Consider the following 14,208-nt stretch of genomic DNA (forward strand, 5'->3'; position numbering starts at 1 on the left):
ACCATGGCGGCCTTTCCGAGGACTTGCGAATTTTATTACTTGGTCCATTGGCACGGACCCTCCCGGGGCGATGCCTTCTTCGCTCTAGTCTATAGCTAAGACACCGTTGACCGCCTTCCGCCTTTTCGTACCTCCACTATGCCGAAGCTTGCCGATTGCGGACTGACTCTTTCAAACCAGCCTCGTGACTCTTCTCTCCTTCCCTTCTTTTTTCCTCCGTCAGGGCTTTTTCACTGTATTAAGTTTTCTAACTACCTTATTTCTCTTTTCTTTTCTAATAGCGGGCTTGCAGCGAGAACTGTAAAGCAGACAATCGACACTTCCCTTCTTCTAGCCTCTTATTACGCTCGTTCATACGCGCTCTCTCTCTCTCTCTCTCTCTCTCCCGCCGAACGAGCTTCGCATCTCCTAGCATCAACTTCCGTCTAGCCCTACTTGCTTCTACGGAGTACAACATCACACAACCTACTTACCACTCTCGACTTTCGTTATACTCATTGTTGCTATCGGCGCAGGGACTGTGCCCTACCGATATATCTCTTCACGTCTCATGACATTTTGACCTCTCCTTCGCCCGTCGTCTTACTCTCAGACGTGCCAACAGCCCTCGAGCCGTCCCGAACTCGATATCAACGTCGACCTCTCTTCTTGAGCCTCGTCCCACCTACAGGAAAAATAATAATCGATAATACATCCGTGATTTGGGATACAACATGCCGATCATAGCGCCTACATTAGGCCGACGTCTGCCAGGCGAGCTGATATTCGCCGCGCCTCGCCGGTTCACTGCGCTACCGAGACACGGGAACTGCCTGTCAGTGGAACGCTTCCGCTGCCTACACACCTCTCCACCTCTTTATCGAGCTCCCGTCGAACCACCTCGTCCTGTCCGAACCAACGAAACAAGAACAAAACAACGGTACTCGCCCCGGCACACGGGCTCTGCTGCGGTATCGCTCATTGCTAGCGCTGGCCTCCTTTCGCTTTTCGCTGGTCTCTTCGAGCCGGACACGGCACCTCGAGACGCTCCATCAAATGCACCCCCCGACGATCGAGACCCTGACCTGCCTCGCTTCAGGCTGTCTGATGTCAGAAAACACGATGCCAAGTCGGACCGACCATGGGTCACCTATGAGGACAAGGTTTACGATATCACCGATTGGATTCCTGCCCATCCGGGTGGCGACGTCATTCTCCGCGCCGCCGGCGGGAGCATCGACGCGTACTGGGACATCTTCTCCATACACAAATCTCCTCACGTTTACGAGATCCTCGACCAATACTTGATAGGCTTCGTCGACTCGGCCGACCTCGTCGACGGACGACCGCTCCCCGAGCAAATTGAGGACCCCTTCAGGGACGACCCCCCGCGCGACCCCAGGCTCATCACCATGACCGAGAAGCCGCGGAATGCCGAGACCCCGCTGGAAGAACTGACCGCGTCCTTCATCACCCCGACCGACCTGTTCTACGTGCGGAATCACATGTGGGTCCCCAAGGTGGACGACCCCGACCAGCACACCTTGACCGTTGAGCTTCTGGACGGATCCACCAAGGAATATACCCTGAACGACCTCAAGACCAAATTCAAGCCAGCCAAGGTGACCGCCGCCCTTCAGTGCTCGGGAAATCGCCGCAAGGATATGACAACCCACGCGCATAAGAAAACCAATGGTCTCCAGTGGAACGTCGGCGCCATCTCGAATGCCGTCTGGGAAGGTGTCAGGCTGGCCGATGTCCTCGCCGATGCTGGATTCCCTCTCGAACAAGCCAGGGCGGGGGACACGGAAGCCCGCCACGTCCAGTTTGCGGGCGAGGAATCATACGCCGCGAGCATCCCCATCGGACCGGCCCTCGACCCCCGAGGCGATGTTCTTCTAGTATATGCCATGAATGGCCGCCCCCTGCCGCCTGATCACGGTTTCCCCCTGCGTGCCCTCGTGCCGGGTCACGTCGCCGCGCGTTCCGTGAAGTGGCTCAACCGGGTGGTCGTTTCTGAGGAGGAGAGCCAGAGCCAATGGCAGCAAAAGGACTACAAGCTCTTCGGTCCCAACGTGACCGATCCGGACTGGAGCAAAGCGCCCGCCATTCAGGAAATGCCCATCACAAGTGCCATTACCGCGGTCAAGCTCGGCGACTGGGCGCCGCTTCCCCCTGAGACGAAGGAGCAAAATATGTCCACCCAGCCCAACGGTAACGCGGAAAAGACCGACCGTCGTTCAGATACACAAGTGGCGAGAAGCAACTCGGCAGGTTCGGCTGCAACACCGAGGGGCCGCAGGGCTTCGGTTGCAGGTTATGCCTACTCTGGCGGAGGGCGCGCCATCATCCGGGTGGACGTCAGCCTCGACAACGGCAAGACGTGGGACCAGGCCGAGCTCATCGACGACTGCGCCGTACAGGGCCCGAACCAGGAAAGCCCATGCAGCGGACACAAGTCGTGGGCGTGGCAGAGGTGGCGATACGAGGGTGTTATCCCGCTCCCTGATGAGCCGCGTGGCAGCCGCGCTGATGCCAGGCCAGACGAGACGAAGAAAGGGCTAGAGAAAGAGGATCAAGACCACGAGGACGGAAAGAGGTGCCAGACCCTGCTGGTCAAGGCGACCGACGAAGCCTACAATGCCCAGCCCGAGGGCTACGATGCCATTTGGAATGCCAGGGGGAACCTGGCCAACGCCTGGCATCGGGTGCGCGTGTGTTCCGAGTGCGAGAGCAAGAAGGAGTGAACGGCTCCATTCGCCGCAAATGGACCGAGAAGAAAGATGGTATTCATTTGCTGCGACCACTTTTCTCATTGGGTTTCTTTTTTTTCTTATTCGTTAATAATATGGGGGGATCGAATATCCCCGCGAGACTCGGCCCCGTTTTCGGGGTTTGGCATTTCTAGCGCTTCCATTAGCGATGCCTTTTCTTACTTTTGTTTCCTTCGGGAGTGTCGTGGGCCCGGCGCATTTTGGCATTTCATGCATCGCAGACTTCTTAGCCGCCTACCGGTCAGTATGCGGCGTCTTTGGGGCGTTGGTGCCATGGCCTGTATTTGTTATTCTTTTCACACTTGGCTCGACTGGGGAAATGGGATGGGCATGAGAAGATTATGCATACACTGTAGACCGGCATCGACAGCCACCTCGCGTTGGCAAACCTTGGGTCAAGGGACAGACAGGATAGTCCATGCTGCTGGTCATGCACTATAATTCACGAATAATTTCACCCATATAATCCTTTTGTGAGAGGGAAAGTAGATGCGAGTCCCAGTGAGATCCCAAAAAGATGAGGCTTAACAACGAGTACTGAGTGCGTGCGCTCAAGACAAGTCAGAGAAGTCGGCAAAACGATACAACTGTTGAAATACACCACGATCTCCTTGTATTATACAGCTTCGACGATGATAAGGGTCTGCGGCCACTATCGATGCCCATCATTCGCTCGCATATTCTTCTTCTTATCCTCCTCCCCCTCCTCCTCCTCTGCTCTATCCGTACTCTCTAAGTAGGGGGCCTTCCCCGCGACTGACCCTAGAAAAAAGGGGGGATACAAATACAGTCGAGACAATGGAAAAGGGGGTGTTCAGTGCGCCCTGCGCGCGTACACGAACATGTCCATCACTCTTCTTCCTCTTCACCATCAGTGAAGTACTCAAACTCGCGCGGCAGAGGAGCTTCCTCGTCACCTTCCCCGTCCTCGTCCACGGCCGTGAGAACGCCAGCTGCCGCCGCCGCACCGCTGCCCGGGGCCGATGCGCCGGCATCGTTAGTGCCGGCGCCACCGAGGCGGTGTCCAAGGAGCTCGTTGAGCTCGTTGAGCGATCGGAGGTTGCCCTCGCTGCGAAGAGCCTGCCTTATGAGGTTCTGTTCCTGGCCAGACGCACCACCCGCCCCGGCACCTGTCCTTTGGCCTGCGACGGGTGCCTTCTCCGTCGTCACCTTCTTCAGCTTTTCCTCAATGAGCGACTTTTCCTCTTCTGGCTGAGTATCCACTAGGAGAAGGGGACCACCGGTAGGCTGCAGATTAACTTGTTAGCCGGGGAAAAAAGAAGAAAGAAACGCAAAATCATGGGATTATGTACCTTCTTGACCGGCTTATACCGACTGGCTGGGAAGCTGACGAATTTGAGCTGGCCGGGGAGCACACGGGACATGTTCTCGATTTCGTAGCCCGCCTTCTCCTTCTCGGGTCGCTTCTTGGCATCGGGCGCGGTAGGAGTACCCTTGTCACCGCTGCTGCCCTCCGTCTCCTTCTTCTCCTTGGACTCATCGGCGCCCTTGGGCTTCTTGTCGTCGTCCACGTCCATCTTGTCAGCTCCCGTGGTAGCCGGCTTCGCACTGGGCGGGGCAATGTCGACGTCCATGCTCTCCCGGCGCTGAGCCCGCTCTTTCTTCTGGGCCCGGCGCTTGGCCTGCGCGGTGGTCGAGAGAACGGCGGTTGCCACCATGGTAGGCCCCTCCTCCGCCTTGACCTCCTGTTCCGGGGGGTAGTCGAACAGGCTCGGACGAGCCGAGCAGTGGAACTTGAAGTTGGGAATATCCAGGTCGTGGTCCAGGCCAATCACCGAGGTGGGCGTAAAGGCGAGAGAGAGGAAATGCGTGAAGGGGAACCAGTACCAGTACTGGGTGAACACGGCCATGCCGACAATGCCAGCCATGTTCAGGTTGCCGGACTGGGTCTGGAGGCCGATGGTACAGTTCCGACCGCCGGCGTCGATGATGCCGAGGGCAAGAGACGCGCCGAATTTCGTCATGGCGTCCTCGTGGCGGTCACCGACGACCTTCTTCAAGGTCTTGCGAATGGCGGCCGCCTTGGGATTCATGACCTCATTCTGCTGGATCATGATCATGGCGAGGGCGATCAGGGCGCCTTGGCGGACAAAGTCGGTGGGGTCCTTCATCATGGGCTCGAGGAGGTCGATGGCCTCGTCCAGGCCGGTACCGGCGCACGAGATACCGAGGGCCATGGCGGATCCATACCGCACGTGGGGGTTGTACGACTCGGAGAGCAGCTCGACCATCCTCGGGACGCTACCGGGCTTACGGAAAAGAATGAAACCCAAGCTCATGACAGCAATCCGGCGCACGTCGTCGCTGACGTCGCTCACGGCGATGTGGAGCAGCTTGCGGATGGCCTTGTTGCTGCCCGTGCCGCAGTAGGCCATGGCGACGGTCATGATGCCGCCGTACCGCAGAGTCGGGTCAGGGTCGTTAAGCAGACCCTCGATCATCACGTCGGCGCCTTCCTGGCGGCCATACATGATCAGCGCCACGCCAAGGGGCCACGCCACGAACAATCTTCTCGTGGGTAGTCTCGTGGGCGTAACTGATCATGGCCTCCAGGGCATTGACGTTACCAGTGCCCAGCATGATCAGACCAATGGCCAGACCGACGGCTTCTCCGTTGAGCGCTGAATCACTATACAGAACGTCCTTAAGCCTGTCGTAGATCTCCTCGGAGCCGGTGCCCATGCCGGCGATGCCGAGGCCGAGGGCGCCTCCATGCTGAATGATTTCCTCCTCGGCCTCCCAGAACCGAGCCTTCAGGTAATCGAGGGCCTCGGCGCCGTGGTTGGCGTGGATGAGACCATAGGCGTACAAGGCGCCTCCCTGGCTGAAGATGGAACCGCTGCTCAGGCCGCCCGGCTGTGGCAGATAGGGCTCAAGAAGCTTCCTGGACTGGGTGAGGTTTCCACGGTGGATGACGCCCAAGGCGGCGGTGGCGGTGAACTTGGACCAGTTGACGGCTTTCCCGAGCCACTCGAGGTTGTCGCGGAAAAACTTGTCGTTGGTGGTGCCATGGTTCATGAAGGCGTTGCAGAAGGTGACGGCGGTGTGGAAAATGGAATTGCGCGCCTCGAGGCTGTCCCGGACCTTGTTGAGGATGCTCAGGTCTGTGCGATTGTTTCGGTAGAGAAACTCGAGATTGAGCTGGATGGTCTTGCTACCGTCGAGAATGGAGCGGATGTTCTTGTACACCTTGGCCAGCTCCTCGGACACCTCTTCGGCCTCGACTCCCGCGGTCTTCTGGTCCTCCTCCTTCAGGAGCGGCTCCGTCTCGTTGGCGTCGTCTTTTTTGTCGGCGACGGTAGGCTCAGGCTGCTTGGGAGGGTCACCGGACGGGAGAGACTTGGTGATCTTGCCGAGGAACTCCTGCGTGCCGTTGTCGTACAGGTCGAAGGCGATCTGGTAGGCGATGGTGACGTTGTTGCGATCGTCGCTGGAGGCGAGCTGTCGAAGCATACGCGAAGCCTCCTCGTCGGCATTGAGATAGACGGCGCACTTGGCAATGGCAAAGTAGTCCGGGTTGGGGATGTCATTCAAGAGATCCAGAACAAGACGCAGGATTTCTCGGCGGAAGCTACGCTCCTGGACGATGTCCATGCATATGCTCAGGGCGTACTCCATGAGCTCTTCGGCCGCGGTGGGCCCGTCAGATGACTTGCCCTTGGATGAGGCACCGTCCTCGCCAGCCTTCTGGATGACGCGTCTGAGGACGTCCAGATTCTTGGCCTCCACGGCGATACCCATGACCTGCTTGTACCGGCCCTCGTTGAGACAGGCGTCGAATAGTCGCTCGACAACTCTTTGTAGAGCTTTGCGAGTGTTCTCGTCAGCGACGGGGGCGATGGAGCCGGAACGACCTTCCTTGACGGGCTGGAAGGAAGGGTCCAGAATGGTATTGTCCACCGACGCACGAGACAGCAGAGACTTGGAAGGGAGGGCGGTCTGGGAGAAAGGCGTTGTTGGAGAGATGACGGCAGAAGCATTACCGACGCCGCTGGCGAAGGTGGTGGCGAGAGCCGGTAGAGAGGCATCATTCTTGGACGGTTTCGAGCCGGCGTGTTCGGAGGAGCAGACGGCGATGTATTGATCGACACACTTGGAAATGATGGTCTCCTCGAACTCGCCGGGGGCATCGAGCTTGAAGAGGTCGCCCGCGGCGAGGGCAAACGTCATGCTCTCATTGTAAGCTTGGAGGTGATAGTAGACCTTGGCTAAAACGAGGGCGGCCAGCTGGCGTTCGGGGAAGGATTCGTCCTCGTATAGCGCTTCGCTACAATGATGAGAAAGAGGGACATGTCAGCATCATGGGATTGACCAGAGGGGAAGCCAGAATCCGGGGGGCACAAACATTTGGCCAAGGGCTCCTGCGACCTCTGTCCAGACGGTGTCGATGTCGTCGTTGAGGGTCTGCAGGGCGAAAACCTTGAGCTCGGGCTCTTCATCGGCGAGGAAGCCGAGAACACCCGTCGCCGTTACGAGGCCGGGCATCTTGGAAGACCGTCGGAGGTGAGATGCTGAGCTTTGTGATATGGTGGGATGAGGGGTCCCTAAGGTAAGAAAAGGACAAGAAAACTGCTGCGGTGATTACGGTTTGCTGCGATGAAGTGGTAAAATCAGGGAAATAGGACGCCTATTATTCTCCACGAAGAAGAGGCTCGAAAGAAGGAGGTATAAAAATGGCCGCGGAACAATAGAGGGAGCGCGGCGGGGGGTTCGGAGGCGATTGAAGGAGAGGTGGATGTTGTTGATGATGAAATGTAGCTCGTTTGGCGGAAGGAAAGAAGGCGCGAGCAAAAGGTCATCAACCACGTCAGGCGCAGGTGCCTTGCAGAAGCTGATGGATAGCAACAGGCCAAGACGAGCTATGGATGGACGGATGAATAAGCGAGGGACCCGTGTCACGTGACTGACGGTTTTCATTTCAACGTTATGATTATGTAATCAACTGCTTAATCTCACGTGACTATAGTCCCAGAATAGTCACGTGCTATTCGGCTATAGAAATCATGTGTACTGGTGGTACATAGTACATACCATTTTTAGGCCATGATCGTGGTTATGCGCTGATCTCGCTGGACCTTCCTAATAAAAGGGATTGAGTGGACAGCAGATACTACCTAAACAAGCGGAGTACGTTGTATGAATACCGATACTCCCGAGTTCCCCGGGGAGGTGTATGTACGTTGTACAACGTAGACAAGGCGCAAATAGTGGTACTCGCCTTTGGGAGTGTAATATGCGCGGCGCTCCTACTCCAGGATCCTGGTCGCCTTCGCGCGAGAGCTCCGAGTCGAACGCGTGAGCCGTGCTAGTAGTATAAGTCCCCCCCCTAACGTTCTTCGCTCGCTTGACGCCGGTACTAGGCGCCTGCGCACTCGACTTGTCCCAAGCAGCATCCTCGGGAGGCACTAGGAGCGAGCGGGTGTACTGTCCAGGGACGGGAGTAGAATGCAAAGCGTCCTTACCGTGCGCCGCAGCCCCATGCTTGTCCTCCACGCTGCCTGCCCTCTTTCTCCAGCACCTTAAGTACCAGACTCCTTTGTACCGGGGGAGTCAAGGGTAACATCCTCAGGGGGCCACCGGCGCCGAGGGGAACTCCTCCCCAGAGACGGGAGCGAGATGCATGGACTCCTAACCGTGCGCCGCAGTCCCGTGTTCGTACTCCACGCTGGCCCCTTCCTCCTCCAACTGCATGTCCCGCATCAGTTTCTCCCACGAATACACGGGATCCTCGTCCTCAGGGTTCCAGTTGGGATCGTCCGCTGCTTCAACCGCCCCGCATAGCACCGCCATACGGAGAAGATCCCACTGGAGCTGTAAAAGATCGTAGGATACCTCCGTGGTCGGATCGTCGGACGTAAGGTCGAAAATTGACCCATCCAGAATAGGATGTCCCGAGCGGAGGTCCATGATGCTAAGGCTGCCTGGAACTTCCGGATCGTGCAAGTGGTCGTTAGGGTCGCTATCGAAGGGGACTTTGTCCCACACGGAGAAGCTAGTCCGACGAAGCCACCTGAAGCGGACTCTGGTTCCATTAGGGAGCTTCTCGAGGGGCTCGAGAGCTATATAGCCGAGCCCCCACCAGTGGTGGAGGAGGCGGTTAAGACAAATAGTGTTGCAGACCGAGTCGATTCGTGCGTTACCGAAAAGCAGTAACTGAAGTCGACTATTCCTCGCCTGGCCCCAAAAAGTCCCTATGACCACGCGGGTCGCGTCCATCATGAGCCGCTTCCTCGTCGTGACACTGAACGGAATGATGTGGCAAACGTCGGGAGTCGCACTGCCAGTGATGATGCAACATCTCCCGTCCCTCCGGAGACACTAGGTAATAAGTAACGTAGGTTGGCATTACGTTATTCGTCGTATCGCTCTCAGATAGAATACCTTGTCAACTTCGGTCTCATTGCGCGACGGGTGCGGGAGCGGGTCATTTATCGTGGGCTCTTTTGCAAGGACTAGCTAGCGTAGATAGTGTTAGGTATGGGTTCGAGAATACAGCATATCTGTCGGGGTTGCAGGTCTAGAGGATACCGGCTCACATGTCTTCAGCAGAATCCCGAGCCTGGTGCGAGCCAGCTCGACCGAGTTCACGACAAGGGACTGATTAGTCGTGGATACTAATGACCTCAGCTCTTCCATCGGGGCCGTTACGAAGAGACTCCAGAGGACGGAAGTCATAGCGTTGTCCATCGTCGGCTCTTCGTCTGCGAGAGGCCGCATCATCTTCCCGCATAGCATTTTCCTCTCCTCAACTTCTTCGTGTGGAAGAGTTTGGATCGGCTTGATAACGTGACGCGGCTCGCTCGTGACGAATTTTCTAAGCGTGTCCAAGACGCCAGACGGTACCGCGTCGTTCCGGGTAAAGCTGTCGCAGAGGTGGCTGAGGTTCTCCATGATGGCGCTACGTAGGTATGTACTGCTGTCAGCGGAGGTGCGAAATGACTCTGTGACGACGCTGAGCACGGGAGATCAATGTTGACGTTTTGGAAGATGGTCCTTACATGTACTGTCGGAGGAAGAACGGGCGCAACAACTACGTTCCGGGCGAAGATGGCCATAAACTTAGAATCCGTTCCCCTCCTCTCCCACGCCGAATAGTCGATAGAGAATTCGTCATCAGCTACCTAGGTAAAGCAAGGTACCTACTGTCATAGGAAAAGTGTCATGTTCCTATATGAGTGTGGACAGGAGGAGTATCTCTACTGCTCAAAGGGCAGGTGTAGAGGCTAGATATACCCATTGTAACAGCTAGTGCCTGCTGCCAGCAGGCATCCACGCAACACCCACTGATTACCTTGAGTCAATCATGGGTTTATCTCAGCGGGCTCAGACCTTTTGTTCTACCCAGGCAGTGGTAGTGGTCCTTCGGCGGTTAGGATGTACGAATATATGGATTTGTTTTTGATACATGGGTTATATAAGTAAATAACCGAATCGTTGTATAAGGTGTAACCTTCAGCCACATGTCATTAAGCCACATTGAACTGACATGCCCACAGTAAGGTCTATGATTGGACAGATGTCTAGCATAGATCCATATATACGTCCGTACCTCACCGATAATCTTGCCAAACTTCACTACCTACGCCACACTACAACGGTCTGAGCTTACTAAGACAATGAGTAGACATGAACTGAGTAATAAAAACAGCAGCTTCTCCTATTCGACTAGACAATCGAGAGACTCCACCGTCGACGGGTCGGGTCAAGTCGATAATTCTTGCCTTGCCCTTTGTCTCTTCAATCTCTCCTCCCGAGCAAACGCCCGTTTTGGCACATTTCTTTCCCTTTCCGTACTTGCTCCTATCGGCGTATCATTCCTGCCGCATGTCCCCGTTTCTCATATACCTTGGGCTTATTGCATGCTCCCGATTGACGGAGCCTTGGTCCTCTGCAACCACCTCGACATCCGGTCCTCTGAACAATTGGTGACCGTCCGACATTCATGTTGTCGTCAGCCAAGGACGAAATGTTCCTTTCTCCCTAAAGCGACGACGCGCCAGATCAGCTCATCTGACTCAAGATCGCTACCGCTGCCTGTTGTCCGCCTTCAATTCTTTATCACGCCGCGCTGAACTCGAAGAACAGACACGATTCCGCATCATACCACACGGCATCGCACTACGAACCCCATCTCGCGCGTCTTATGACTCGGCTCATCTTATCCCCGCTGACCGTATATTCCTGTTCTCGTCTCGAATAGACCACGTAGTCATCAGCCAGTCAGTCCATCCGTACCGATGTTGACGTGATGGGTTTCGTTTGCGCCTCGAACCACATGCGATAGAAATCAAGACGCGATTACCGAAAAGCCTGTATAAGCAATTCGACCGTTTCCCATCGACATATACTAAACGCCGACATCATCTCAAAGAAAGAAACAACAAAGAAAGGGTCCAGTACACATGGGATCAAAGGGACAGCGCAATCGCACTCGAAACTAGGCAAGACACGAAGCGCGACCGTCGTGGACCCCTGAAGGACCTCGGTTGATCCAACTGAGAAAAACGTGCCGCAGTCGTTCGACCACCTCAACATGGATCTCAAGAGCTTGATGAACACGTCAGAAAACGACGACCGTCCACGCGAAAAACCTGCCCCTCTTCTCCCCGTCAACCACACCCACAAGCAGCCGCCTGTGTATTCTCATCAGCAACACCCGCCACCCCCCCTTCAGACCCCGACAACTCCCGCACAGAACCCTCCCTCGTATGCCTTCCGCGAGTCGCCCTACAACCACGCCCTGCACAGTTCGCCTGGCAAGAACCCAGCCGCACAAGAGTACAGCGGTCACGGCCCGTCTGGAACCGCCGCCTCATACCCTCCCCAGAGCCCCTACCAAGGCCCGGGCCCTTATCCGGGCGGACCGTCGCATCAAGGCCAATACGGTGATCCTCGGACTCCTGGTACTTCTGCCCCGGGTCCTTCGCCCTATCGTCCCCCGCCGTCCTCGTCTGCCGGCCCAGGCTATCCTTTCCCAGGAACAGCGCCTCCGTCCAACTCGGCCCACGGGTCCGAAGCCAGTGCTAGCCCTGTGCAACGACACCCGCAGCTTCCAGCCAACTCTTACGCTTCCCGAGATAGCTACGCCCTCCCAGCTGCCTCGTATATACCACAACAACAACAACCACAACGCCAGCAGCATTCGGGCCATCCTGTGCCGCAGACACCCCCGATCGGCACCCCTGGAAGCAATTCCTATATCCACCAGCGGTCGCAATCGGCGCATTCTTCCCCCACCCCAACCTCGGCGCAGAGCCAGAACCAGCTGAACCAGTCCTTCCCTCACGTCAGTCCCGTTCCGGCCAACAAGCTTGCCCCTTCCGGTGAACACAACCGGCAAACCTCGCAACCGCCCACGCCACTCGGGCCCCCGTCGTCCACCGGGCCCCATCAGAGACAACACTCGTCTGGCCCTCCACCCAGCTTTGCACAACCACCTAGCCCCTACCAACAGCGAACGCCGGCCAACGCCTCCCATTTCTCCCAGGCGCACGCCACGCCACCTCCGCCCGCGGCCCCTGCTTTGCCTCGCACCTCGGCATCGCACGACTCCCGATCCGGAGAACCAAACCGAAGGTCTCAATCCACCAGCGAACGCGACAGGAGCGTTAGTATCAGCCCCAAAACCCGGGTGCCCAGTCTTCCAAGCTCTACCGGCGGGCAGCAACCCCGGGCAGGTGCCGCAAGCGCAGTGGCAGATTCCGAGACTCGACCGACTCAGCCTAGCTCTGCTATCATGGCAGGAAGATCCGATCGTGAAACAGCCCACGCCACCCCGGCCAAACGAAAACTTGCCGACCGGGATCTGAGCCCTGGGGAGCTCGAAAAGACGAATACCCGGCCGCCGCCCCCTGGGCAGGTGAACGGCGGTCACAAGTCCTCTCCTAACGACCGTGCCCCGTCGGCTCAGCCCGCGCCCAAGAAACCCGTTCGATATTCCACGCCCCCACCGTGGGCACAAAAGTGGGATTCGCGGGGGAACCGGCGGCTCAACAAGGGTAATTTCGAGCTCCGAAAACGGGAACCACCCATCTTGAGCGCAAGGCCCGACAAGGCCGTTACGAGGCCAGAGCGCATCAAGCAGGAACAGGCCAGTCGCCACAACTCGCCCGAAGTCGGTCGACCCGGCCCGGCGCAAGCGGCCGAGTCGCAACCCAGGAATGCGGCCGAGGACCTCTTGGGGCCTTGGGAGCCCAGCATCACGGGCCTCAAGCCCATGGAAGAGATCTCTAAAACCATCGCCGATTTCCTCTTCGTCAACGTTATCGGGTCCCCAGATGCGGGCGAAATCATGAGCCGCGGCATCCAGTTTGAGATTGAGGCCAAATTGGGCACATTAATAGACAAGGACACCAACGATCGAGTGATGAAGTTTGTCGCCACGGAATGCATCCTTCACGACACGGGTAGGCTTGCTTTTCGAAGCAGCATGACAGAGGTATGGTCGCCTAGTTGTTTGTTTTCTCCTACTCCGTACTGACGAGGGACAAAAACCAGGCACAACACAAGGTAATGAACAGCTGGTTGAACGACAAAGTCGTCAGCACGAACCCTCAAAACCCGGATCCCAGGGCGCGGGGCCGCGTTCAGGTCCACTACAAACACCGCCGGGAGGTGGACAAGTTCTTCGAGATCCCGAACAACCTGCAGGGTCGGCTCCCGGGCTGCGTCCGGTCTCATCTCAATCCCAAGCACTCGGTCAAGGTTCGCGTAACGTACGATCAAAAGACAGGCCAGCCGCTGCAGAAGATCGTCAAGGCGCGAGTGGCCGATCTCCACCTGCACATGCCCAACGCGCCTCTCGACTGCCGCATCAGCGTCAACCTGGAGGCGGCATGGGATGGGCCGATTGAAGAACTCGAGCAGATGGCCGTCGGCCACAGCATCAAGTTCCCCGACCGCAGCAAAGACCGACTCAGCTACACGCAGAGCCATTATCAGATTGATCTTACCCAGGTGACTCAGGCGGTCCCTGGTCCAGGTGTATGTTCTTGTCTTTTTCTTCTCCTTTCCTTCCTCCAAGTTCTTCTTCCCTCTTCTCTTCGTCGGTTCATCGCCACTGACCGCATGGCAGAATACGCAACGGGTGGATAAAGAGCATGAGCTCGAAATTGAGCTCGCCCCGGCCATTACCATTGACCAAGGCCGAAGGGCCCAATCCGGCCAGCCTCACCGGTATCAGGAGCTCGTAGAGGGATTCCTAGACAATATCCGCGTCCTGGCGCGCGCCACTCCCAGTATTGACTCGTAAGGGCGAGTCGGCTGTGTTACCTTTTTTATCTGTTACTACTGCACACACCGGTTAGATTCCCGTAATGAGAGGGCGCATTTGGCGTGCCTTTTTCGGGCTTGCAAAAGGGAGGGGTTTTGGGTCTTCGGTTTCTCCTCGGTACCAGACAGAATTCTAGGAGAATTCTAGGAGTCAGGAGGGTGA

At 56.9% G+C, this 14,208-nt stretch overlaps 4 protein-coding genes across 4 annotated transcripts; 2 read left to right on the plus strand and 2 right to left on the minus strand.

Moving 5' to 3' along the window:
* Positions 1–281: 281 nt before the first annotated feature.
* ACRALDRAFT_1063978 (uncharacterized protein) lies at positions 282–3,227 on the plus strand. Its single transcript, XM_071016889.1, has one exon. The coding sequence runs from the start codon at positions 714–716 to the stop codon at positions 2,724–2,726; it is 2,013 nt and encodes a 670-aa protein (XP_070875070.1). The 5' UTR covers positions 282–713; the 3' UTR covers positions 2,727–3,227.
* On the minus strand, positions 3,202–7,543 carry ACRALDRAFT_1050675 (uncharacterized protein). The gene is made up of 4 exons (XM_071015643.1): positions 7,120–7,543; positions 5,271–7,041; positions 4,067–5,230; positions 3,202–4,001 (listed from the first exon to the last, which is right to left on the minus strand). Exons 1-4 carry the CDS (start codon positions 7,257–7,259, stop codon positions 3,603–3,605), a joined length of 3,474 nt encoding a protein of 1,157 aa, XP_070875071.1. The 5' UTR covers positions 7,260–7,543; the 3' UTR covers positions 3,202–3,602.
* Positions 7,544–8,937: 1,394 nt separating this feature from the next.
* On the minus strand, positions 8,938–9,809 carry ACRALDRAFT_1076585 (uncharacterized protein). Its single transcript, XM_071018519.1, has 3 exons — positions 9,773–9,809; positions 9,311–9,672; positions 8,938–9,226 (listed from the first exon to the last, which is right to left on the minus strand). The coding sequence occupies exons 2-3, from the start codon at positions 9,663–9,665 to the stop codon at positions 9,120–9,122; spliced, it is 462 nt and encodes a 153-aa protein (XP_070875072.1). The 5' UTR covers positions 9,666–9,672; positions 9,773–9,809; the 3' UTR covers positions 8,938–9,119.
* Positions 9,810–11,307: 1,498 nt separating this feature from the next.
* On the plus strand, positions 11,308–14,025 carry ACRALDRAFT_1070802 (uncharacterized protein; the record flags this gene model as incomplete). The annotated part of the gene is made up of 3 exons (XM_071017800.1): positions 11,308–13,212; positions 13,272–13,757; positions 13,849–14,025. The coding sequence occupies 3 exons, from the start codon at positions 11,308–11,310 to the stop codon at positions 14,023–14,025; spliced, it is 2,568 nt and encodes an 855-aa protein (XP_070875073.1).
* Between the last annotated feature and the right edge of the window lie 183 nt (positions 14,026–14,208).

This window comes from Sodiomyces alcalophilus (assembly GCF_042370955.1).
Source record: "Sodiomyces alcalophilus JCM 7366 unplaced genomic scaffold ACRALscaffold_4, whole genome shotgun sequence".
NCBI classification, from domain to species: domain Eukaryota; kingdom Fungi; phylum Ascomycota; class Sordariomycetes; order Glomerellales; family Plectosphaerellaceae; genus Sodiomyces; species Sodiomyces alcalophilus.

What these genes read in the sequence shown, in the direction of transcription:
- ACRALDRAFT_1063978 (XM_071016889.1), top strand. Translation starts at nt 714, where the DNA reads ATGCCGATCATAGCGCCTACATTAGGCCGACGTCTGCCAGGCGAGCTG.
- ACRALDRAFT_1050675 (XM_071015643.1), bottom strand. Translation starts at nt 7,259, where the DNA reads ATGCCCGGCCTCGTAACGGCGACGGGTGTTCTCGGCTTCCTCGCCGAT. An exon ending in GCAGGAGCCCTTGGCCAAAT is followed by an intron (nt 7,042 to 7,119) that starts GTTTGTGCCCCC and finishes TCATCATTGTAG; the next exon opens with CGAAGCGCTATACGAGGACG. An exon ending in GGTATAAGCCGGTCAAGAAG is followed by an intron (nt 4,002 to 4,066) that starts GTACATAATCCC and finishes GTTAATCTGCAG; the next exon opens with CCTACCGGTGGTCCCCTTCT.
- ACRALDRAFT_1076585 (XM_071018519.1), bottom strand. Translation starts at nt 9,665, where the DNA reads ATGGAGAACCTCAGCCACCTCTGCGACAGCTTTACCCGGAACGACGCG. An exon ending in CGGGATTCTGCTGAAGACAT is followed by an intron (nt 9,227 to 9,310) that starts GTGAGCCGGTAT and finishes TACGCTAGCTAG; the next exon opens with TCCTTGCAAAAGAGCCCACG.